Source organism: Prionailurus viverrinus, chromosome D1 (genome assembly GCF_022837055.1).
Source record: "Prionailurus viverrinus isolate Anna chromosome D1, UM_Priviv_1.0, whole genome shotgun sequence".
NCBI classification, from domain to species: Eukaryota; Metazoa; Chordata; class Mammalia; order Carnivora; family Felidae; genus Prionailurus; species Prionailurus viverrinus.
This window is the reverse complement of record NC_062570.1, coordinates 70,548,937-70,572,516: the sequence shown is the minus strand read 5'-3', so window position 1 is coordinate 70,572,516 and position 23,580 is coordinate 70,548,937. Positions and strand designations below refer to the sequence as shown.

Genomic DNA, 23,580 nt, shown 5'->3' with positions numbered 1-23,580 from the left:
TCTCAGCCTTATTATTTAGGAACACAAAAGTTGGCTCATACCCATGCCCACCACCATGTGCTGGCAGCTGAGAACACTGCAAAGGCAATAATCAGGATGGAAAATTCCCCTTTCCAAGTTCCCGAAACCTGCAGCCCAAGGTGGCAGCTGGTGGCCTATTATTCCCTGGAGCTCTGGTGAAATGGAAGAGTTCTGTTTGTGCCATTCTAAGCAGGAAAAGTCTGTTTTCTCTCGATGAAGAGGGATAGTTTATGGTTAGAGGGGTATTTCCTTAGGTTTTTGTTTTTTTGTTTTTTGCTTTTGTTTTTCCTGAACTTCTTAGAGATTAAATTATTGCAGTAAAGGGGCAGCAGGAATTCTTTTGACTCAATAAGGTCTGGCTTCCTAGTTCTTCCCTGGAGGGAAATAAAGCATTGAATAATTTATTCATTGCTTGAACACATTTCCAGGGTGCTGCCAGCATCAAGACCAGGCCAGGCAGTGAGCTGAAAGATGAGACAGAGAGACTGGTAGTGGAGGTGAGCAGGCAGGCCAGGGAGCTCCCACTATTTGAAGAGAACAGAGACACTGGGCAGCAAGCAGGTCTGGCTTAAGAGGCAGAATTCCAGGGCTTGGAAGGAATGATAGGAGCAAGGGAGGGGGGGCCTGGGGGCAACCAGGGCTCCTACATGAGTCTCACTGGGGAACAAGGCCACCTTAAGGGCAAGGTCAGCCAGATGGAAGGCAGTCCCTAAATATCTATGGAATCAATAAATGCCTAAAGATTGAGACCCATTTATGAGAACTGGAGTTCAAGGCGAGAACTGGATCACACGAAATGATTTACAATAGTAGCCAACAAATATATAACACTTAATATATGCCAAACTCTTCTAAGCTCTTTACACATATTAATCCATTTCCTCCTCACAAGAATCCTGTGAAGTTAGTATTGTTATCATTCCCGCTTTATGGAAAAGAAAACTGAGACACAGAGAGCTTAATTAAGTGGTGTGCCTAACATCTCATGAACTGTAAATGGTGGTGTCAGGGATTTAGTCTGGTTCCAGAGACCACTCTTTACCATTAGGCGTGTCGGCCATGTTAGAAGTGGGACAATGATGGGTTGCTTAACTCCTGCAAAATTCTTCCAAACAAGGAAAATCACTGGTGCCAGAATGCTGGGGGCGCTGCAACTGAATTTGAACACAGGGCTTCCGCAGGCTCACCTTTGAGGAACACGTTTGCCTGAAAGCGCTCTTCGTTGTGGGTTATTATTCAAGCGTGTGCCCCCTAGTAGCTACGATTAGCAAATCTAAGATTTGGTCTGCCAGTTTTTTGCTTTTTTTTTTCCCTTTTTTTCCTGCAAGTTTTGGCCCACCAGCTACCAAGATGGGGAGCTGATCTCTTGCTCTGGCTGATGGAAGCATCTGACAGACAACCTCTCAACTGGTGCTCCTGACACGGAAGTGGCGTGAGCCGATTTCCAAATGTTGTGCGTTCAGAACCCAAACTGACGTCACAACTCTGTTAACTTGCTTCCATGATCTGTGGTCCCATGAAATTCCATGTCACTGTGTCAACCTAAATAAGCATTGCAAAGAGTTAGGGTGTTGCCCTATGCAGGGTGCCTAAGCAAGTACTGATGAAGAATAAGACCCATGCAAGTTGGGTTGAAGAGGCATTTTACTGGTTGATTTCCAATGTGAAGCCCAAGAATCCTTGCAAATTGGGAGGATATTTGGCAGGAATGCAGTGGCTGGCAGAAAACACGCAGCAATTTCAGTCATGACCATGAATAGTCAGCCTTATTTGGCATAAACAATTCTTCAGGGTATATTTTCCACTCATTGTTTGGAAAACTTTAAGCACATAAATGCTGTTGGCTCCAGCAGAGTTTTGTGTATATGAATTCTGAGTAACCTTAATAAGATTTTTAGCATAGACGCGTTTCCCCTTCTTGTGATTGTTTTAAGTAGTTACGATTATTTTTTTTAATGGAGAAGATGTTTGTAGCAAGCCCACTGAATAACACATATTGAGCGCTAGCTCTATATCAGACACTGTGGTGGAGCTGGGGACACAGTGATGGTCCCAACCAACTCCAATGCTCTTCTCCAGGGGTCTAGCATGAAACTATGGTAGAAGGTGAGGAAAAGCAAAGAGAACACAGGAAAGAGGAGGTAAGGGAAAGGATCATACAGGAAGTTTGGCCAATGTTATTTCTAATATACACAGTACGCTGAAGATGCTAATTAGCATTGCACACCCCCCAATTGAGGAGAATATGAGAGATTTTTCCATCTTTTATGGATTAAAGGAAGTAAGATGCACTGAACTGAGGTAGACGTTAGAGAGGGTTTAGAGTGTGTCCTATGTGACATTTCCTTGATGTCATTACAAGGGATGCTGTGGACCCCAGGAGTCTTTGAGCTTAACAGCTAGGTGGTTTCCTTATCTCATCCCAGCTTTGCTTCTTGTCTAGGTAGGTGCTGCTCAGGCCTTGTATACTCTGAGGCAAATCCCACCTAAGAATTTTTTTGTGTGGGCTTGTAGGGGGAGATGGGGAGAGGGAAGAGAAACCAAGTAAAACTGATCTTGATCAACAGAAATTACAGAACACATAAATCTCAAACTCTGTTTACTTCCCTTAGCTTATTTACAAAAACACAAGTCAGTAAATACTAACTTGTAATCAAGATTAGCTGACTAGTTCCATGTGTTTGCCTGGCTGATTGTGAAATGTATGTTGTATTTGTTATTAAGTTCCTTGCTGAGAGGGAAAAGTGTCACAAATGCAAACTCTATTTCCTCACTGTTGGTTGGGCTATCTGCAGTAGGAGGTCTTTCGTAAAGTATCTTTGAATTTTAATGTTTATTTATTTTTGAGAGAGACAGAGTGCGAGCGGGGGAGGAGCAGAGAGAGAGAGGGAGACACTGAATCCAAAACAGGCTCCAGGCTCCGAGCCGTCAGCACAGAACCAGATGTGGGGCTTGAACTCACAAACCACCAGATCATGACCTGAGCCAAAGTCGGACACTTAACCGACTGAGCCACCCAGGTGCTCCAAGTATCTTTGAATTTTAAATTTGGGGCTATTCATCTTTGTCAGTATTTAAGTTAGGGATAAAATGAACCTTGAACCCAGCCCTCTCTCCATCTAAGACATGGAGAGAATTTAGAGGCCAGGTGGAAACTTCAGGAAGTTCTCACCAGGTGAGGGTAGCCAATCAGATGAGAGGATATGTCCAAGATTTCAAGATGAGATCAGAGCTAAGTCCTTATTTTAAGGTTCAGAAATGTGGGTGAGAATAATGACAAGTTCAGAAATAAGCACATTTTGGCCAGGTTAACACAGAACTTGCTGTGTATCTGGTACTAAGCAAAAAACCCATCTATGAGTTATCTCATTTAAAAATAATCATGACTAATACTTTGTGAGCTTTCACTAGATGCCAAGCCTTTTTAAAGGGTTTTTAGAATATTAACGCATCTACCCCTACAAGAATCCAGTGATGTAGATTTTGGTTTTACTACATAAAATGGGAGCTCAAAAGGTTAGTTGGTGTCTTTTCCAAGGTCCTAGGCGAATTTATTCCATATGAATAGAGAGGAACTTAGCTTTGAATCCTGGCCCATTTTCAAAACAGCTTCATGAGGTAGGTGCTTTGATCATCCCTGCTTTACAAACGAGCAAACTGAGGCACAGAGAGGTTAAGCAATTTTCATACGGTCCTGTAAGTGAATGTCAGATTCAAGACCCCTAGTGGGATCTGACTTCCAGGTCCATGATGGTTCACACTGTAAGCGGTATATGTTGCTGTTTAGCAGAGCACCGACCACTGGCCAGTCTTTGGGGCAAGAGAAACCTGACTTAACAGTGTTTCTCACCACAGAAACGCTCTTTCGGCTCTCACAGTGTTCTGATATTTGGTGCTGAGATTCCCTGTTGCAGGAGGAAACTGCTCTCTCCCACCTCCTGCGTTAGCTTATTTTTCTGGCTTTTAGCCTTCACGTTGAAAACTAGCCCTCTTTCACTGTTTTTTTTTTTTTTTTTATTTTTTTTCTGATGAGCTCACCTTCCGAATACAAAGTGTAAGAGGAAGGTAGAATTAGCCCAGGAGCTGGGTAACCAACCACTCAGGTCTGCAAGCAAGAAACGTTTACCTAAAAGTTCAGTCAATGGACCAAAGATGGAACCAGAGCCTTGAAAAGCAAAGCCAAATGAATCCTTGTCCGCTGCAGTAGGGACAAGCGGACAGATGTACAGCTCTCTTCAAAGGTTGCTTAGGGACCCAATAAACCTGAAAAGACTGTGCCCTGAATCTCAATGTGGGTGGGCGGATAAAGGAACACTATTCCTCTTCTTCCTCTTGGTTTTCCCAGGGTGTGCGCAACAAAGCAAATGCAATTTGCATTCAATGACTGAAAGCTACTCACATCTGTAAACACTAACTGTCCCAGTCAGCAAAAGCCTCCAGAAAGCCTCTTAGCCCCATTTCGAGGAGCCAGATGTGAAGAGAAAGCCTTCTGCTTCGCATTGTTCTTTCCACTTGAGCTGCAAGACCCTGGGAAGCTCCATGTGCAGGCAAACATGGCACACGTTGCTCTTAAATTGAACCAAGCTTATTATGTTCGAGAGAGTTTAATTAAACTCTTGCCGGCGGTGGTGAAAAGGGTTAGCTTCCTCTCCAGCCTTTCTTCATGTGTTCCCTACAGGTAGCGCACACTTTTCCCTTCCAATGGAAGGTCATTAGGATCACATGAATATACAGAGACCGAAGGACTCCAAGAGGTTCTGGGGGCATTTGACTCACAACTTTTAATTTAATCAATCAACTCAGCGGTACAGTAAAGAGATTACAACCATCCTACTCCCTGATCACAGGCAATCCGCTTTACTGCAGGGTGGCCCTTACTAATCCTTTTTACTAAAAATAAGGCCGGGCTGCTTGTGCTGTGATTTCCTATATCCTTTGTCCTGTTATATGTTTGTTCTTTCGCTCTGAATTTCACCAAGGCTAGGAAAAAGCTGCAAGGATTTCTTTGTACTCATGCTTTACTTCCAGCCCCAAACAGCAGAGTTCTTGCAAATTGGGAGGGAGGTTTGCCAGGACTGTAGTGCCTGGCACAGACCCTTGCAAAAAGCCCCACTCGTGATTATAAATAGTTGCCCTTTCTTGGCATAAAGCAATTCTTGAGGGTCTATTTTTCAGCTCTGTTGTTTGGAAAACTTAGGCACATAGACGCCATTAGCTGTAGCAGAGTTTTGTGTGCAAATTCCTGGGTAACCACACACAATGCTGTTGGTTAATGGACTTTGTATATTCCCTCTCCTATAATTTCACAAAGCTTTTCAGAGTTTAGAGTATCTTCATGCAAAGGGAAAATGAAGTCTTTATTGTTAAAGTAGGCCTTTCTTGGAATCACCAAACAGGTACCGGCAAAGAGGTTTGAAGGAAATCCTACATGAAAAATGCATGGGTTGGTGTCATACTTAAATGTTAATCACATCCATTTTGCCAGGGGAACTGGCGGCATTAGAGCTTACATAATAACTGATCCATGACTTGCCAATGAATCCAACCTTTCTTCCTCCTCAAATCAGTTCCAAACAGGTGGCCATTTAAGCTTCATGAATGAGACGAAGGAGCCATATGCTCTTTGAACCGCCAACCAGCAGGAGTAAATGGCAAATAAGTTATCAATAAATCAATTTACCTCTATCGTTGGCAATGAGACTTTACCTTGATAGACACAAGGACAGTAATACTGTATATAATATATAATAGTCTATGGTCAATCCAGTGCAGGCATGTCTTATTCAGGAAAGGGTATGCTCAAGAAATAGTCTGTGGACTTCCAGGAGGGAGACAGCGCGAGAGGCCGGAACCTTCCAATTTCAAGTCCCATTTAAATGCCAATAAAATAGTCTGAGGCAAAGGTTTCAGAAATAGCAGTCATAATCATCACTCAAGGAAAGAGGAGTAAAAGGGGGAGAAATGATTTTAAACTATTAAAAATGTTTGGCTGTATGAGAGCAGAACTCTGAATTAAGAACCTGGGTGCAGGGTGAGGTGGGGGTGGGGCCGTGGAAGCAGTAAACTGTGGAATGAAATGAGAATAAACGCAGAAGTCAGAGAATAGTCGCAATCTGTTTTTAAAATACACCTATTGGGGCGCCTGGGTGGCACAGTCGGTTAAGCGTCCGACTTCAGCCAGGTCACGATCTCGCGGTCCGTGAGTTCGAGCCCCGCGTCGGGCTCTGGGCTGATGGCTCGGAGCCTGGAGCCTGTTTCCGATTCTGTGTCTCCCTCTCTCTCTGCCCCTCCCCCGTTCATGCTCTGTCTCTCTCTGTCCCAAAAATAAATAAACGTTGAAAAAAAAAAATACACCTATTTCAGGAGAGCTCATTGTGGGAGGAAGGAATGTGAAGGAGCAAACAATGATAACACAGGTACAGCGTGCAACGGGGTGCTATAGGGAACTAAACAGAAAAATGCACTAGGAGGAAACATTCAGAGCACAGAGACAGACAGGAAAAGATACAAAAGAAGACAGATCTGAGGAATGGAGCACCCTGGCCAAAACAAAAACAAAAACCAAAACCCCAAAAATCCCAAAACCAAAAAAAAAAAAAAAAAAAAAGAAAAATGCGAAAGCATTTTTGGATAAATACAATAATTTACTGGAAAATCCTTACAAGGCTTAGAAAGTCTAAAAATAAGAAACAAATTTAAAAACCACTGAAAAGATAAATTAATTGAAGTGAAGGAAAAGCAGGTGGGGTTTCAGGCACGACTGAATTTAAGGCAAAAGTTATTAAAGCCAGCTAATTACATTAATTATGCAATGTTGAAAGTCAAAGCTAATAATGAGGATATAATGACCATTATGTCTACAGGTTCCAAAGACACAGCAAAAATAGAAAACAATCTGTTAAAAATCAAGGAGAAATGATAAGTATACAATTTTAGATCAAGGTGTTAAGACCCCATTATCAGAATATGAACAATTAAGAAGAAATGATAAAGTAGTACAGCCTGAAAAAACATAATTAAACTTACCATAATATAGCAGGAAGCACAGATATTGCCAAGAATTAAATGGATTGAAAACTGTAAACAAAAACCCCTGCAAGTTTCTTGCTGTTTCCTGATGAGATGGTGAACTAAGTACCCACTCCACACTCCTCTGAGCTCAACACTGGGAAACTTCAGAAACACAGAGACTGGGACTACCAGAGACATGGAAATAAAGGAGAGATCAAAAGCCATCCTAGAAAATAATCAATATGAATGTGTGCTTGGGTAGAGAGGGACGGTAGAGACCAAAGGAATCTGAGAGCATGCCAGCATTCTTGTTTTGTTCAGGGGAAGACAAATATTGAAATGTGTATGAAATCAATGCAGATAAATCAGCATAAGTATGTGTTTTAAATTAAAGGCGACCACCACAAGCACAACAAAAACAAAGTGAATCAAATAATGTTTAAACCAGCAGAAGAAAACCTAATGCAGGCAATGGAAAGAAAAGAAGTGGTTAAATGAAGAAACAAAAAGAAATTATAATCAGGAAATATAAAATAAGATGGCAGAAAGATTCTATTATGACAGTAATCATATGTGGGGTAAATGGAATGTAACAAAAACAAATAAAGCCAGAGGGGCCTTGAATGGACCAAGGACGCTCACGTGCCATGAAATAAATAAGACAGAATAAGATAGAATAAGAAAAAAGTCTTTCTCAAGTAAACATATATGAGGCCATGAAAAAAACAAACAGAACAAATTCTGTAAATACAAAAGCAGAAATATTCTATTACCTACTCTCTTACCAAAATAAAGAAACTTTGATGAAAAAGTGATCCAGAAAGAAACCCAACCAGCACATGGAGATAGAAGCTGCTCTGTCTTAGCCTGGTCTCCAGGCTGAGCCCCCCTCAGAATTTATAACCATTAAGTCTGAAATGTGGCATCACCCCATCGTTTTATAGCTTTTGTGTTGTTCTAAAGAGGCCCGATTCTTTGCTTGTTGTCTGTTTTTCTGGATGCTTTTAGGGTTGTTCCTATTCGCATTATTCTAATATTTCACGATGTTATGCTTTCCATTCATTGTGCTGAACACTTGGCTCCTGAGGCTATTCCTGTGTTCCGTGCAATTAGTTGTCTTGGTTCTTATGTGTCGCCCTCTCTGGGGGTACTGGCTCCATCCTTCTTTGCTCTGCTGACGGTTGCCACTAGTCCAGCTTCCCAGATTTTGGTGTATGTATTCTTTCCTCTTTTATTGTCTTTGTGAGTTTATTTATTTTTTATTCACCTAGTGCTATCTTTACGGAATCTAAGGAAAGATCATAAATTAATGTTTGCATTCAACCTGCCATGTTTAGCTGGAAGACCAGACTAACTGACTTTCCTTCCCTATTCCCAGTGCAGAAAAGAGCGAGTTGTTGCAGTAAGACTTCCCAGACCGATGCAGGGAAGAGAGGAGAAAAAGGGGGAAAGAAGCTATTTATTCCTTTCTCTTTTGCCCCATCGTTCACTGAAACTGTGTATCATTACACGTGTACTTGGTACCAAATTCTAATTCCTGGTGACGTACTCTATGCATACTCAGCCTGGTGGTCACTCCACTGGGGGGCGCTGATGGGCTTAGAGAGGGATTTCCCTGTGATGGTAGGAAGGAGTGGGATTATTTGTTAAATGTTTCATTTTGCTTCTGAAGTTAGATCTAGAGGAGACCTATGGTCCACCTATGACTCATCACCGTTCTAGACACTGAGCCGTGGAAACCCACAAATCGTCTTATTCATAAATGGGAAGAAACTGAGCAAGCTAAATATTATAAAGCTAGCAATTCTTCCAGAAGTAATTCAGGGATTCAATGCAATCCCATTTAAAATTCTGACAGAATCCTTTACAGAATTTGATAAAATGATTTCACAATCACTTATAAAAATAGACAATAACACTGAAGAATATTTTAAGAAGAAAGAGTACTTCTACTTCCAAGCCAGAAACCTGGCTCATCAGTTTTGATGTTTTCCTCTGTCACTCCTCCACATTGAATCCATGACAGAATCTACCTCTAAAAGATATCTCAAGTCCATTCATTCATTCTATCACATGTCTGCTGCCTTAGTCTGAGCTAGCACCATCACTGTAATATCCTCCTAATCCACCTTCCCAAAAGCCACCAGCACCATTTAATCTGCTCCCCACTTAGCAGCCACATAGGGTCCTCTCTCTCCTGCCCCAGCCTCTTCAGTGCCTTCTCATTGTTCATCTCCCTCCACTCTCTTCCTTGCTCATAACTGCTTCCCCTTCCTTTTCCCCTTCCTTCCTTCCTTCCTTCCTTCCTTCCTTCCTTCCTTCTTTCTTCTTTAGAGGCTTTCAGTGTGCCAGACAATGAGCTAGGTCCTGGAGAGATAATGAGCAAAATCAGACTTGATTCCTGTCAATGTCCTAGTGGTTTTATTATTTTTTTTTTTTTAATTTTTTTTCAACGTTTTTTTTAATTTATTTTTGGGACAGAGAGAGACAGAGCATAAACGGGGGAGGGGCAGAGAGAGAGGGAGACACAGAATCGGAAACAGGCTCCAGGCTCCGAGCCATCAGCCCAGAGCCTGACGTGGGGCTCGAACTCCTGGACCGCGAGATCGTGACCTGGCTGAAGTCAGACGCTTAACCGACTGCGCCACCCAGGCGCCCCGCCCTAGTGGTTTTAAAGGCAAATACAATAGGCATGAAGAAAGATTCCAGTATGTTATTAATTAAACCAATGCCAATTTAAGATAATAAGATTAATTTGTTATAACCATTAATTGGCAAAACCCAAACGGAAAATGTTTAGTTAAATGCCGAGGAGGCCGGGGAGAAAGAGCCATATTTACTCACTATTGGCTACATGGTGAATGGATACAAAAGTTTTGGAGAAGAATCCAGCAAAATGTCTCAAGAGTCAAAAAAAGTCCATATCCTTTGATCTGGTAGTCTTACTCTTGGGAAATTATTTCAAGGAAATGATTCAAAGAAAGGAGAAAGGGTGGAAGAAGACTTTACTACATTTTTTCTTTTTTTTTTTCTTTCTTTTTTATTGTAGTGCTTTCTATGTTAGCAAAAAATCCTGACATCACCTAGATGTTCAGTAAAATGACAGATAAGTGGTTTAGAGCAAGCTGATGTAACGAATTAGAACTATGGAAACCAAACCAAATGCACAAAGTAGGATGCAATGTTTCCAAATGTGAAACCCTGTATGTGGATGAACATAGGAAGAAATGAGAGTAGTTGCCAAGGGTTGGAGTGGTGTTCTTTGATGTGATTAGATTTAATAACTAAGAATTTTTAAGTAACATGACCCAATGGAAAACATGGCTGAGTTTCATTGTGAAATTAACTTTGATTCTGTAGAGTATATTTCTCAGTGGCCAAGTTCATATTTTAGGCAATGTGTCGTTAAATGAAAAAAAAATTAATTGGCTCCTGGAAAAAATGTTCTTTTCATCAATACATATTTGTTAAGCAGTGTTAAAACCGATACCATATCAAAAATGGGGGAAGTTATGCTGTTTACATTGTCAAGGGACATTACAGAGTCTCTACAGGGTGGAGGCATTTGTCAAAGAACCTAGGAGCTGTGTTTAGAGCAAGGGAGCAAAGAGAATCAGCATCTGTTAGGCGCCTCTCGATCCCCTGGCCAAGAATGAACATGGCTCCAACCCCTTTGGACATCCCTGAGGTTACCCTGTCCGGTCGCCATGTTCCTATAAAAGACACAACCTCCTGGAAAGCTTCTGGGCACTGCTGACGACAGACATTGGTAGGCTGGGGGGTGGGTGGGGCTTGCACTTCTCCCAACACTCCAGGGTTCTGGAACTCCGTCCAGGGTCAGTGAATCCAGACCTTCTGTTTCTGACTTCTCAGTTAGGATCTCTACAGAGTAGGTCTTTGTACAGTAGGGCAAAGCTGTTTGGAATTTGGTATCCGTTGAGTCCACGTTGGTATAGCAGATGCTTAAAAGATGCTTTGTGTATAAGGCATTTAATTTCACTGCAGAAGAGAGAAGACAGCCTTGCAACAGCCCCCAGAAGAGGCAAAAAGGAATCAGGAGATCTGAGCTTTGATTTTGTTTCTGAAACTCTCTGGCTATGTGATCTGAGCCCTTAACTTTGTGCTTCAGGTTTTTTTTTTTTCTTCCACTTATAAAATTAGGAGGTAAAACTTGCATGATTCAGCCTTAAAATGGATTTCTAGGTACTACCCAGTTGGGGGTATTTTAAAAGGATTTTGCCATTTCCAGATGGCCAGCAGAGATTTATGGCATCACAATAGAGAGGGAATGTCAGAAGTCACTGGGGCCGTCCATCCCCTTGCCCTTCCTTATTTCACCTCACCTAGCCTCTCCCGGGGTGGGGTGGGGTGTCATGAATGCAGAGTACTTGGTTCTCTAAGAAGTGGAACCCCAGAAACAGCATTTGGAACAAACCATCTTGTATAGTGGTTGAGAAGATGGTACAAAACACAAGGGCATTGCCCAATCCTCTTGTAGAGCCTGATGCGAATTCTCAAGGGCAAGTTACCCCAAACTGAAGGTCAGACACCCTAGGTTGCTCTGTTACCCTATTGTGGAGGCTCTCAAAGTGTGGCCTCCAGGCCTCTGGGCACCCTGAGGCCCTTGCAGGGGATCTGTGAGGTGCAAACTCTTTTCATAGGAATACAAAGACATTTGCCTCTTGCAACATGTTGACATTCACCCTGATGGTGCAAAAGTGGTGCTGAACGAAACTGCTGTCACTTAGTGCCAATCAAAGAAGTGGCCTCGACCTGTCAGCAGTGTGCTCCTCAATGCCAGGACCCGCAGCAAACCGTTCAAAGAGCCAGCTTCACTGAAGAATGTTTTAGATGAAACACTACAAATTATTAATTTTATGAAACCTCTGTACCTTCTGAGTACACATTGTTTTCCTATTCCATGTGACTAAATGAGAAACAGTGCATAAAGCACTTGCATAGATACCCAGGTGCTGTGATTGTCTTGTGTAAATAAATGCTCTTCTGCATTTCTGGAGGTCACTGGACACGTTTATTTTCCTAAACATCACTTTTACTTGAAAGAACAAGTGACAGGGGTGCCTGGGTGGCTCAGTCGGTTAGGCGTCCGACTTCGGCCCAGGTCATGATCTCGCGGTCCGTGAGTTCGAGCCCCGCATCGGGCTCTGTGCTGACAGCTCAGAGCCTGGAGCCTGCTTCAGATTGTGTGTCTCCCTCTCTCTCTGCCCTTCCTTTGCTCACACTCTCTCTCTCTCTCTCTCTCTCTCTCTCTCTCAAGAATAAATAAACATTAAAAAAATTTAATAAAAAAAAAGAAAGAACAAGTGACAGACAAATTATGGTTATTCAGACTGGAGAATGTGGCAGACGTGTTCTCAAAAATGAAGAGAGCCTGTCATTTCAAGGAAAACAACTGACAGTATCTGTTGCCAACGATAAAATTTGAACTTTCAAGCAAACCTTAGAATTTTGGAAAACTTGTGTCTGTTACTATGAATTTGATAGCTTTCCAATACTTCAGCACTTTTCTGAAAGTGATATTAATGAATGCGATTTTTGAGATTGTACAGTGCAATGTCTCAACATCTGGACCATCGGCATAACTCGGTAAGCCAAGGTTTTTTCAATGACCAACATATGATGTTACAAAATCATTCGCTTGTAAAAGATCCTTCCAAAGTGAAAACCAATGTATTTTAATATAACAGAGTACAAGTTCACTGATAGTTTTTCATATTCTACACTGTAATTATCCTTTAAGAAAGGACGAGTGTTGGAGGCCTGTGGGGCTCTGTCAGTTAAGTGTCAGACTTCAGCTCAGGATATGATCTTGTGGTTCATGAGTCTGAGCCCTGCGTTGGACTCTATGCTGTCAACACGGAACCCGCTTCCGGATCTTCTGTCCCCGCCCCCCGCTCTCTGCCCCTCCCTGCTTGTGTTCTCTCTCTTTCAAAAATAAATAAAGATTAAAAAAAAAAAGAAACTACCATTTGTAGAGTTTTGGTGTAGTATCAAAGAAGATTATCTGTAATTAATGAAAAAGTTATTAAAATATTCTTCCCTTTTCCAATTACATATTTGGGTGAGATAGAATTTTCCTCATATACTTCAACCAAGAAACATACCACAACAGGGAGAATGCAGAGGCAGATATGACACTCTAGGTGTCTTCGAATTAAGCAAGATATTAAAGAGATTTGCAAAAATGTGAAACAATGATGCTCTTTCGTTAAATTTCTTTTGTTTTAGATAATATAGCTATTTTCATAAAATATGTTAACACGTAATGGATTTATTATTGGTAATTCATTATATGTTATGTTTTAAATTCATTAATAAGTAATATTTTTAAGCTTGTTTTAATTTTTGATTTGGTGAATATTGCAAAATACCCATATAAGCAAAAGGATATTGAAGTTCTCAATAATTCTTAAGCATGTAAAAAGCATCTTGAAATGAAAAAGCTTGGGAATTGCTGCTCTGAGATCATTGTGGAGAAAGGGGTATTTTGGATGAGTAATTAATAAAGAGAAGGGAGACTTGATAACTATCAGTTTCTACTATTGTTGGGAAGCACCATGGCTTAAATGGGCTTAATGGCAAGGGTGGATTAATCAAGACAAAATCATCCTGGAGCAGCCAAAGGGAAATCATCTGTTACCTAAGATTAGTAGAAATCACTTTGCCAGCATTGAATTTTCAAAGTCCTTATTAGACCCTCTCTGTGCCCTTTGGACTGGCTCCAATCCTTTGAGTATACAAGTCCATCCTGTCCCTCCAAGGAAGGTCTGGCCTACAACTCCTCATCAGTGTTGGCCATAGTGACTAGATGTGGGCTAGAAACCTGCCTCCCAGGTCATAGTGGATGCTACTGAGTCCAGCAATCAGCACACAGTACTTGGGAAGCCACTCCCAAGGCACTAAATGGAAGACGAGAATGTCATGGTTTTAGTCCTGAAGGACTTCTCTCTGTGATGGAGAAGACTCCTGAAGAAATAATCACAGTCTGATGCGATCACACTCCTCTGTACATAGTGACGACATTTTTCCAACCAAAAATTAAGACACGCTGACATGTGACACTGGAACAATCCTGAGGGATCTAGAACACATGTCTGCTTTATTTATTAAGAAACTCCCAACAACTTCACTGAAACCTGATACAGATTTGTACTTGATTTGGCCCGAAGACCCACAAACAATGGTCTGTGCCTTTTTTTTTTTTTTTGTATTTGTTTTTGTTTGTTTGAATTCTGGGAAATAACAGCGTCAGACTAGAAAAGAACAAGAAGCTCCTTAGGATTACGAAAGATAAGTGATGGGCCCTTAACATTTTATTTCCTCTGGGCTGGCACTGGAGGAAATTTTTATCCTTCATATTTGTTCCAAGTGGTTTCTTCCCCGCCAGGCAGATTCCAACTTTGTTCACGTAGGTCTCCCACACCAGCTGAAGCAGATCAAGCTGCATCCCAGAGTGAGAAGAAGAAACTAGTGAGGAGCTTCTAAGATCCCAAGTCCTGATTACATGTGGGTAAAGTTAAACAATAGGTCTTTTGATCTGCCAAGTACCTGCTGGGTGGGCTGCTTGGGGAGCACGGAGGCTCTGGTCTGGAGCAGGTCTACTTAAGTCCCAACCGTGGACCCTTTGCTCCCCGTCTTTAGGGGCTGACTTCAGTCCCTCCTTTGAATCTCTTTCTTCCAGTCTCACTCATTTTGTCCAGCTGTGGCAACTCCAGAGCGAAATGAACAATAAAACAGACAATGAACAGAAAAATCATGCTCAGTGCCACCCACTGAGCCACACACCAACATCCTGCCACCCACAGTTGGCGAGAATGAGCGTCACTGGGTCTTAAAGGCAGAGTCCAATTGAGAGGCAGGACAAGGAGGCCAACAACCCCTTTTCGAATTTTGGGTCCGCTACTAACTTACATCTGATTGTGGGCAAGTCATGACATCTCTCTGATATCCAGTGAGCTCATCCACAAAAACAGGTTATTCTGAGGGTTAAATGACGTGACATATGTAACAATGCTCGGCACACAGTAGGTCCACTATCCGTTGTTAGAATTTTCACAGTTTTGTGTGTGATTATTCGATTAGTGTCTGTCTCCCCACTAATCTCTGAGTTGCACAAGAATGTGGGTCATGTCTCTTTTACTTCACCAGAATATCGCTAGAGCTTAGCATAGTGCCCGGCACATGCTAGGCATTTGTTGAGACAATGACAAGAGAAAAGGGAGTTGGTAGGGTCCTGCTTAAGGATCTACTCCAAAATGGCAAGTTTGGGGCCTCCTGACAACTCTCATGGATTGCTTTTGGCTCTCTGGAGCATGGTGTCATGAGGAATTCTAGGGTGGTATCTGGAATCAGTAGAGAAAGGGTGTGCAGATAGACCACCACTATGTTTGAGGATGCCAAACGTTTGTTGACCTTGATCTGTGGAGTCAAGAGCAGGCCCCTTTTGCCAGCTATTCCCAGCACATATAGATCTATTGTATAATTCGTGGAGAAAGCCACTTTGCAGGGACTGATGTTACCAAATGCTTGACCTGAAGATAAGCAGCATGACCTTAGGAATATTTTTTTAAATCATAGATCAGAACAACGCTATGCAAAGAAGCAAAAAGCATAACAGTGTTATTGGCTAGCCTCAACGAATTCACTTTGTGGGAATGTGCATTTCATGAGTCAGTTGGTAAAAGCGAGCAGACCTGACACACTTTGGCTGGTGTATCCCACAGCCAGACAGAACTTCACCACACACCTTCCCCCAATCCATAAAGTAGCTACTCTACTCACGAGGGTAATCCTTTGGGTGCGTCTTCTCGGACCAGTTCCCATAAAATGTGAGTCTGTACTTGGCAGTTCCACAGGCGCAGCAGTCTAGAATTGGTTTGTCCGTCACCCCATCAAACATGGAATCTGAAACAGTTAGGAGAGTCACTAAGTTAGGAAGCAAATACGGGTCACTTATAAGGCAGCGCCATCTTGTCTTGTCCTGTCCTTCATACTTGGGAAAAGAAGATAAGGTGCAGTTTTCACTGATTAATAACACTCTGAACCAGGCCAGTACTTGGGTTTATAAAGGATTTGTATATACCTCTAAGGATAGTAATTATATTTTACAAATAAAAAAGACTCAGAACTTTTGCTCTAACAATGTGAGGAGACCTGTGGGGCCAATAAGGCAGAATATTTGGGAAACCAGGGATGAAACTTTCTCAGTTATCCTTTCTTCCCACAATACAATTTTTCCACTAAATTTTAAGAGGAATATGCACGTGTGTGTTTTCTCTAAGAAATGTTTGCTGGGGTCAAATTGCCAGGACCAGAAGGAGCAGCTTTGCAGAAGAGCAGTGAGAACAAATAGACATAGAAGATTGCTGGAAATTATTTTTTAAAATGCATATATAGTCACATCCCTTCTTACCAAGCTTTCAGAGACTTAGGAAGGGTGGGGTTTAGGAAAATGTTCGTAAGTTCAGGTTTACTTCTGAGCATAGAGGCAGCCAGGAAAAAGTTAACAAGATTCCCTCTCTGCCTCCATTTTTATCTGTGAATAGCTGATAAGTGAGGAAAGAGAGATTACGTGAATAAATTCAGTGTTTCTGATAGTCAAGCCCACATCCCTAACCGTGCATTGTTGCTTTTAGTCTGTTCTGCTTCTTGCAAGACGAAAACAATGACTACAGATGCAACTTGCTTCAACTGCTTTTTCTTCAGTTTCTCTAGTGGTATTAACATAAAGGTTCCTTTGGCAAGTTGGACATTTTTTCGTCAATATTATATAAAGAGCAATGACAGTATAAAAATCTTTTTGAGCGCCAGGAAGAGCACTGTACAAGTCTTCCTTGTGGAATTCACTGGGTTCATTTGGTTCGAACACAGAAAATCAGTGATGGGTAGAAGAAGTGAACTCTGGGTTCTAGGATGGAGATGAAAGCATGAAATATTATAATAATCACTACATTGTAGAGAGTCCTTGTATGTCCGTACATTGTCTTATTTCATCCTAGCAACCCTAGGAGGTAAGTACTCTAGTTAACACCCTTTTGCAGGTCAGTAAACTGTTAGGTAACCAGCCCAAGGTCACAGGGATAGGAGGTGTTTCAGGCAGAACCGGAGCTCAGGTCTTTTGGAGTCCAGAGCCCACACTCCTAATCTTTGTACTGTATCACTCCCAGAAGGACCTTCTGCTGGACATGTCTGCGTTAAGTTATCAATGAGAGTAATTTGTGTGTGTGTGTGTGTGTGTGTGTGTGTGTGTGTGTGTGTTTCTCTTTATGCTTTTTCAAGTAAAGAAGGGTGCATTTAAAAAATGACCTGCCTTTATAGCTTCAGGATTTCTAAACAGCACCAAAGAAGAGGTCTGAAACCACCCAAAATAGAAATCACTGTTTGGCTATTTTTGTTTGGAAGAGGGCAGCGCATTGTCTGTGCTTAGGAGCAGACTCTCCATTGCTTAATGCACATGAAACCTAGGTACGATTCCTAGGTGAGCCAGTTTGATAGTTAAGGGACAATTCTTTTTTTTTTTTTTCCAACGTTTATTTATTTTTGGGACACAGAGAGACAGAGCATGAACAGGGGAGGAGCAGAGAGAGAGGGAGACACAGAATTGGAAACAGGCTCCAGGCTCTGAGCCATCAGCCCAGAGCCTGACGCGGGGCTCGAACTCACGGACCGCGAGATCGTGACCTGGCTGAAGTCGGACGCTTAACCGACTGCGCCACCCAGGCGCCCCAAGGGACAATTCTTTTTTCATACATTTCCAGAAAGGTAGCATAAGTTAGTAACTCCTAAAGACTTTTACTTCTTACATTTCCATTATTATGACCAACTATGTTGTAAAAAAACTTAATTTAGTTTTGAAAAAGGGATTCCAAGCTAAGAGATAGATGCTGGGGTTATAATTGTAGCTACCAGGCACTATTAAATGAGGGAGCAATCTCTCAAAAGACCAAAATAAGGCCAATGGGTAGCTTTACCTGATCAAAAGGGCTTTCAGATATAGACGGTATAGTAAACTTAAAGATATATCCAAGAGTTCAGGGGAATACACTCATAATAAACCTCTTGGAGTTCCAAAGGAAAATTAGCTTCCATTAAAAAAAATAAAGTTTGGGGTGCCTGGGTGGCTCAGTTGGTTGGGCATCTGACTTTGGTTCAGGTTGTGATCTCGCAGCTCATGGGTTCGAGCCCCCGTTGGGCTCTGTGCTGACAGCTCAGAGCCTGGAGCCTGCTTTGGATTCTGTGTCTCCTCTCTCTCTGCCTCTCCCCTGCTCACGCTCTGTCTCTGTCTCTGTCTTTCTCTGCCTCTCAAAAATAAACATTAAACAATTAAAAAAATAAATTTCTAAGTTTGAAACTAAAAACAGACATACTGTTTCCTATGAGGAAAAGCCAATTGAAAATGAACCGGGTTTTCAAAGGGCAGTGAGAACAAGCGTCAACTCACCCCTCTTCTGCTAACCACAGCCAGCCTCACCCAATATCGATGACTTCCTGCCATGTTGATCTCCTGAGCTGCCCCCTCTCCCATTTCTACCCTCCATCCATCAGCCTCCTTTTTAGCTCTCCCCTTAGTCTGTCTTTTCTCCTTATCCCTTTTCTCCCACAGTTTCCTCCCTTCTGTGAGTTCCCTCCCTGTCTCTCTCCATCGTTTGTGACATGGTATTAAAGTGAGCATGTGCACGCATGTGGTTATTATAGGTCACCTTTTTGAATATTTTATGTTTCTCTGTTCCTAATTGTAAGTAACTTAATGTTTTATGTTTCTTTTAAAAAATAATGATTGCCAGTGCCTTTTATCTTCGCTGTTGTTAATTTTTCCCCCATGGATGAACAGCTTCAACTGAGAAAAAATAACAGACACTAGTTTCTTTCCCCCCCTTCCTTGATGGATTTGATTTGACTTACCAAGCAAGAAAGAATGTAAAGACCTTAATGAAAGAGCTGGAGATAATTAAGTAGGCATACACAGTTAAGAGAAATCCCTTTGCTCTCTGCTTATAAATTAAAGACTTTCTTAATGTGATCTGCTTTGCTAATTGTTGGATTTCCTCATAGGTCTGCTGCCTCAGGTGGGGTCGGGGGGGGGGGGGATTGTCCACAACTGCATGTAATGATCCTTCAGCCTAGGGCCTGCAGGACCTTTATTTTTTGTCCACCAAGTTGCTGATGGAAAACGGTTTCTTTATACATATGCATGTTTCGTCATTTCAATAGGATCTCTGCTTCAGAAGTGATAACCAATAGAGACTTGCACACCATTGGATTGACACTGTAACTGCAGAACTTAGCATATTTGTATGGCTTCACACAACATCAGGGCTGAGGCTTTGGCAAGTGCACAGTAGTTAATGATTGCTGTCAGTATGCGACGGTGACAGAGAAGTGTTTCCTAAGAACCCTCAATTCTGAGAAATAAGTCTGTCCTCTGAATGTCAAACTAACAAAATCATACCACAGTGGCTGTGATTATCCATCTGTGGGTGTAGATCAAGAGGTGGCTTGTAAATGTGTGATCCAGAACACCCTAACTCTAACCCACAGGACCTTGGTGTCATCTCATAGAGACGGGGCAGGAATGGGATTGGTCCTTTATGAACCAAGGGACTTGACAGTCAAGGTGTCCTCTGTTCGGAAAAAGGCTGAGTGACCCTATGGACAATTAAATATGAAAAGGAAAGTCCCCGAAGCCGTGTGTGGAAATGTCCACCTGGAAGCTGACCAGGGACCTCGGGTTCCAGTTCTCTGGCCCCTATGACAGGTATGTCTCCACTGCAAAGCATCCAATTCTCTCCCTTTGCTTTTTTTCATGCTTTCTGAACCATCTTCCACATAGGACCTAGTTTCTGCTCTAGCTCATGCATAGGGAGCTATGCTTTGGTACACTTTGATCTACCAAAGGCAATAATGAATTGAGACATGGCCCCTTCAATGGAAAGGCAGTGGTTAAGAGCACTGGCTCTAAGGTCCAAACTCTGCCCTTGACCACTGACTGTATGATTCTAAGTGAGCTTTTAAAACTTTTTGTGTCTCAGGCTTCTCATCTATAAAATGGGGATGATATATTTGTGCAGATCACATGAGCAAGGCATGTGAAGTGCTTAGAATAGTGCCCGGCATATAGCAAGCACTTGAAAAATATTAGCTATTACTATTATTATTTTCCCAGAATACCTTTATCAACCTTTCTTTTTCTTAGTAGCTTATGATTTGCCAGAATTTGAGAAAATTATTTCTTTGCAAAATGCCCATTGCTCTAGATGCAAATAAAAATTCTGCAAAAATGAATAGAAACAAGACAGTCAAGCTGTATAATCGTAGAACATTTTCTATTTTTATTTAGTTCTCTAATGACTTCTAAACACATTCAGATATTTAAGGTCTTAATTTTTTATGACAGATTAATAAACAAGCATCGGATACAGATAACAATAGCTAACACTTATATATATAGCACTTACTATGTGCCAAAGATGCTGTGCTTATATACATATATTAAGTCAGATAACTAGGAAGGGCAGAGGCAGGATTCAAACCCAGGCTGGATAGGAATCCAGGCCTCTCCTCTGACCTCCCCATCTACTTGATCTCTATGAGCTTTGTTAGAATGCCTTCAACCCAAGGAGAGGGCATCAATAAGCTTGCAAATCAATGGACCATATCCTTGACTGTGGTAGAATCATAAGGTCAATGCTCCCTTGGCAACCCCATCTCCTGCTTGTCTTTCTTGGAGAAAATCCACCCCCCCCCATACTGCCCAGGTGCCACACAAGTTCTTCTAGAGATTATTCCAGAGAATCATTACAGGCATCTTAAAGGTACACAATCGTGCATTTCTTAATTAAATCCTGTGAATTATTCCAAGAAACCTCTTTAGAATAATCACTGTTTCACAAAAATAAGAAGACGACACCAATATAAGGTACATTATCTCCTACCCAGGGAATCAAGCTGAGTAATTAGAACTTAAGGCAGATCCAATTATCCACAGAACACAGCCAGATTAAAAATTAGCGCTACGTGAGGAAGCTGAACCTGGAGAAACTCAGAAAGCACAATCAGCTAATTCCTGCCACTGGACGGTTGCACTGAATGAGCCACCTTCCGTTTACCTGGCCCTCCTCCACTTGCAGTTCTTACCTTGTTCACAGAGTTTCTTGGTCAGAGAGCCCTCATCTTGAAAATAAATGATGCGTTTCTGCACAATGCTGGCCCTGTTGGAAGATTAGCACAATGGTGAGGAGAGCAGGTTTGAGGCATGTCAGATCCTTGCCCGGCCACCTATGGCTGTGTGGCTTTGGGTGAGTCTCCCCAACTCTCTGTGCCTCAGTGTCTCCATTGAAAAATTGTCATTAATAATAATGCATACCTCGTGGGGTTGCTCTGAGAGTGAAATCCAAAAAATGCATGTCAGGAGCACAGAACATACTTAGAAGCCACTCCATAAATGTTAGTTATTGTGTTGTCAGTGGTGGTGCTAATATTAAAAGAACTAATGGCATTTTCAGTAACTTTTCTCAATGGCTCATTTTATTCTAGTTTTGTATCAAATGATGGAAGCCATTTATAGATCAACCAAATTCAAATCAGAAAAGCATGTCAAATCCCTTTCCTGAAGGGGAAAAAAAAGAATTTAAAAATATATTTTGATGTGTTCCGAAAATGTCATTCTCTATCTTTCCTGAAAGTCTAGACGACACTGTCTCCTACATTCTGAACAAAGACAATTTCAGCTGTTACATTTCTCTCTTAAACATGTCAAACACAGGATCTTAGAATTTGGAAAGAATATCTGGAGGTTGAAAAATTACTTGTGGCCAGTATGTATTTTCTCCTTAACCTAGGACTGCACAGACACACTACTTCTCCTTTAACCCACTCTGCTGTATATTTTCAGCTGGCCGTGCAGACGTCGAATCCTGAAACCCAGCGTCCCTGTAACGTGAAGTCTACAATACTTAACGATGAAACAGTGCCAGTGGGTCTTGGCCCTTTGTACTGATTTTCTTCAGAAACGCTACTCAATCAAAACATAATTTTTTTACTTTGATTTGCCCTACTTAACAGAGAAAGGGATCATCAGCTCCACTACAGCAAGGCACACTGAGGGAGTGATACAGTCACATGATCTGCCTGTGTCACGTGATCGCAGAGCCAGGCATGGGCCCCTGTATGCACGGCTCTGCAGAGTAGGGAGGCGGTTTTCTCCACAGCATGGGCCTAGGCCAAGATTACTTTCCAAAGAAACATCTACTCTACACCCGGTCTTGCACAAAAGAATAAAATTCAGAGCAGCCTACGTATGTCTTTTATAGCCTTTCCTTACCCAAGAGAGACGAGATGTTGAAATAAATGAATGAAATCTGCTTCCCGTCTCCGCAAAGCTACTTTGATCATTTATCTATTCTGTTGACCATCAAGCAGCAAGTTTCCTCAGCCCAAGAAAACTCTCTTGAGAATACTCATCCCAAAGCCAAATAACAAAGTCTTTTGTTAGAGCATCCCATTATCTACCACTTTAGAGTGTACTTTCCACCAGGAAGTACCTCAGAGAACACTGTAAAGGGCAAGGGAAGTAGCCCAGACCTGGCATTCTTGCTTCAGCTAAAGGCTTCATCCTCTTTCTTACCAAAGAAGCCTCCTCCCCCATTTGTCTTCCTGTTGTATTTATTGGTATATTTTCAACAAATAGTCGTTGGAGGCCTGCATGGTAGCCAGACACTGGCCAGGGACACTGTCATGAACAAGACAGGTGGGGCGGCTTCCCATTCTCAAAGTTGACAGCAGAATGGAGAGAAAGCACGAGACAGCTAAATCTGCAGCTATACATTTAACATGACCGCGATTGAGTGCTGAACGGAGAAGTCTCCAGGGTGTGGGAGAGTGTAATACAGGGGATCCCCACCAAGCCAGGAAAGATTCTCTGCAGAAAAGAAGGCTTAGATTGGAAAGAGTAGGAGGTCAATAGGGCAAGTGGGAGGAAGAAATAAAGGAGAGGACATCCTTTAAAGATCCTTGAGGTGGGAGGGTCATGGCTCATGACCAGTGGTAGGTCAGGGAGGTCGTGTGAGATGAGCCGGGGAGGTGCACAGGGCCACATCACCCCGTGTCTGCAGGGGGATGGCATTTTACACCAAGCTTGATGAGATGTCTTTGATAAGTGTCTTTGATAAGAGGAATGAGATAATCAGATGTGCTCTTTTAAAAAGAGCACTTGGGCCATAGAGTAAAAATGAGTTGGTATGTGGTTGCAGTGTAGAGTTCCCAAGCAAATTAAATTTTACTTCAATAAAATTCTCTTGCTAAAGTGGTTCGAAAACCCTTGATCTATAGGATAAAATACAAAATTACCATTGTATTCAAGGCTTTTCACAAAATTTCCCCCAAACACCCCTCTGGCTTTGTTTGTTGCCATTTTGTATCATGGTCATTGGGTTTCAGAGTTTGAGAAGTTTATTCCCCTTGCCTGAATACCTCTTCTACTCTACTGGGCCCTTGCTGATGCTGTTTCCTTTCCCAGAATCTCCCCAAACA

The 23,580-nt window shown here is 42.0% G+C and overlaps 1 protein-coding gene across 5 annotated transcripts in view; it reads right to left on the bottom strand.

The window, feature by feature from the left end:
- The window catches only part of SPON1 (spondin 1), a 260,769-nt gene that overhangs the window by 132,142 nt on the left and 105,047 nt on the right, over positions 1-23,580 (bottom strand). For all 5 annotated transcript variants that reach the window (XR_007156111.1, XR_007156112.1, XM_047876856.1 and 2 more), the window contains exons 4-5: positions 21,187-21,260; positions 15,835-15,957 (exon numbers count right to left, since the gene is read on the bottom strand). Coding sequence is in view for 3 of the 5 variants with exons in the window: in XM_047876856.1 (XP_047732812.1) it covers positions 15,835-15,957; positions 21,187-21,260 (197 nt within the window). In the remaining 2 variants the exon portion in view is untranslated. The remainder of the gene's footprint in view (positions 1-15,834; positions 15,958-21,186; positions 21,261-23,580) is intronic.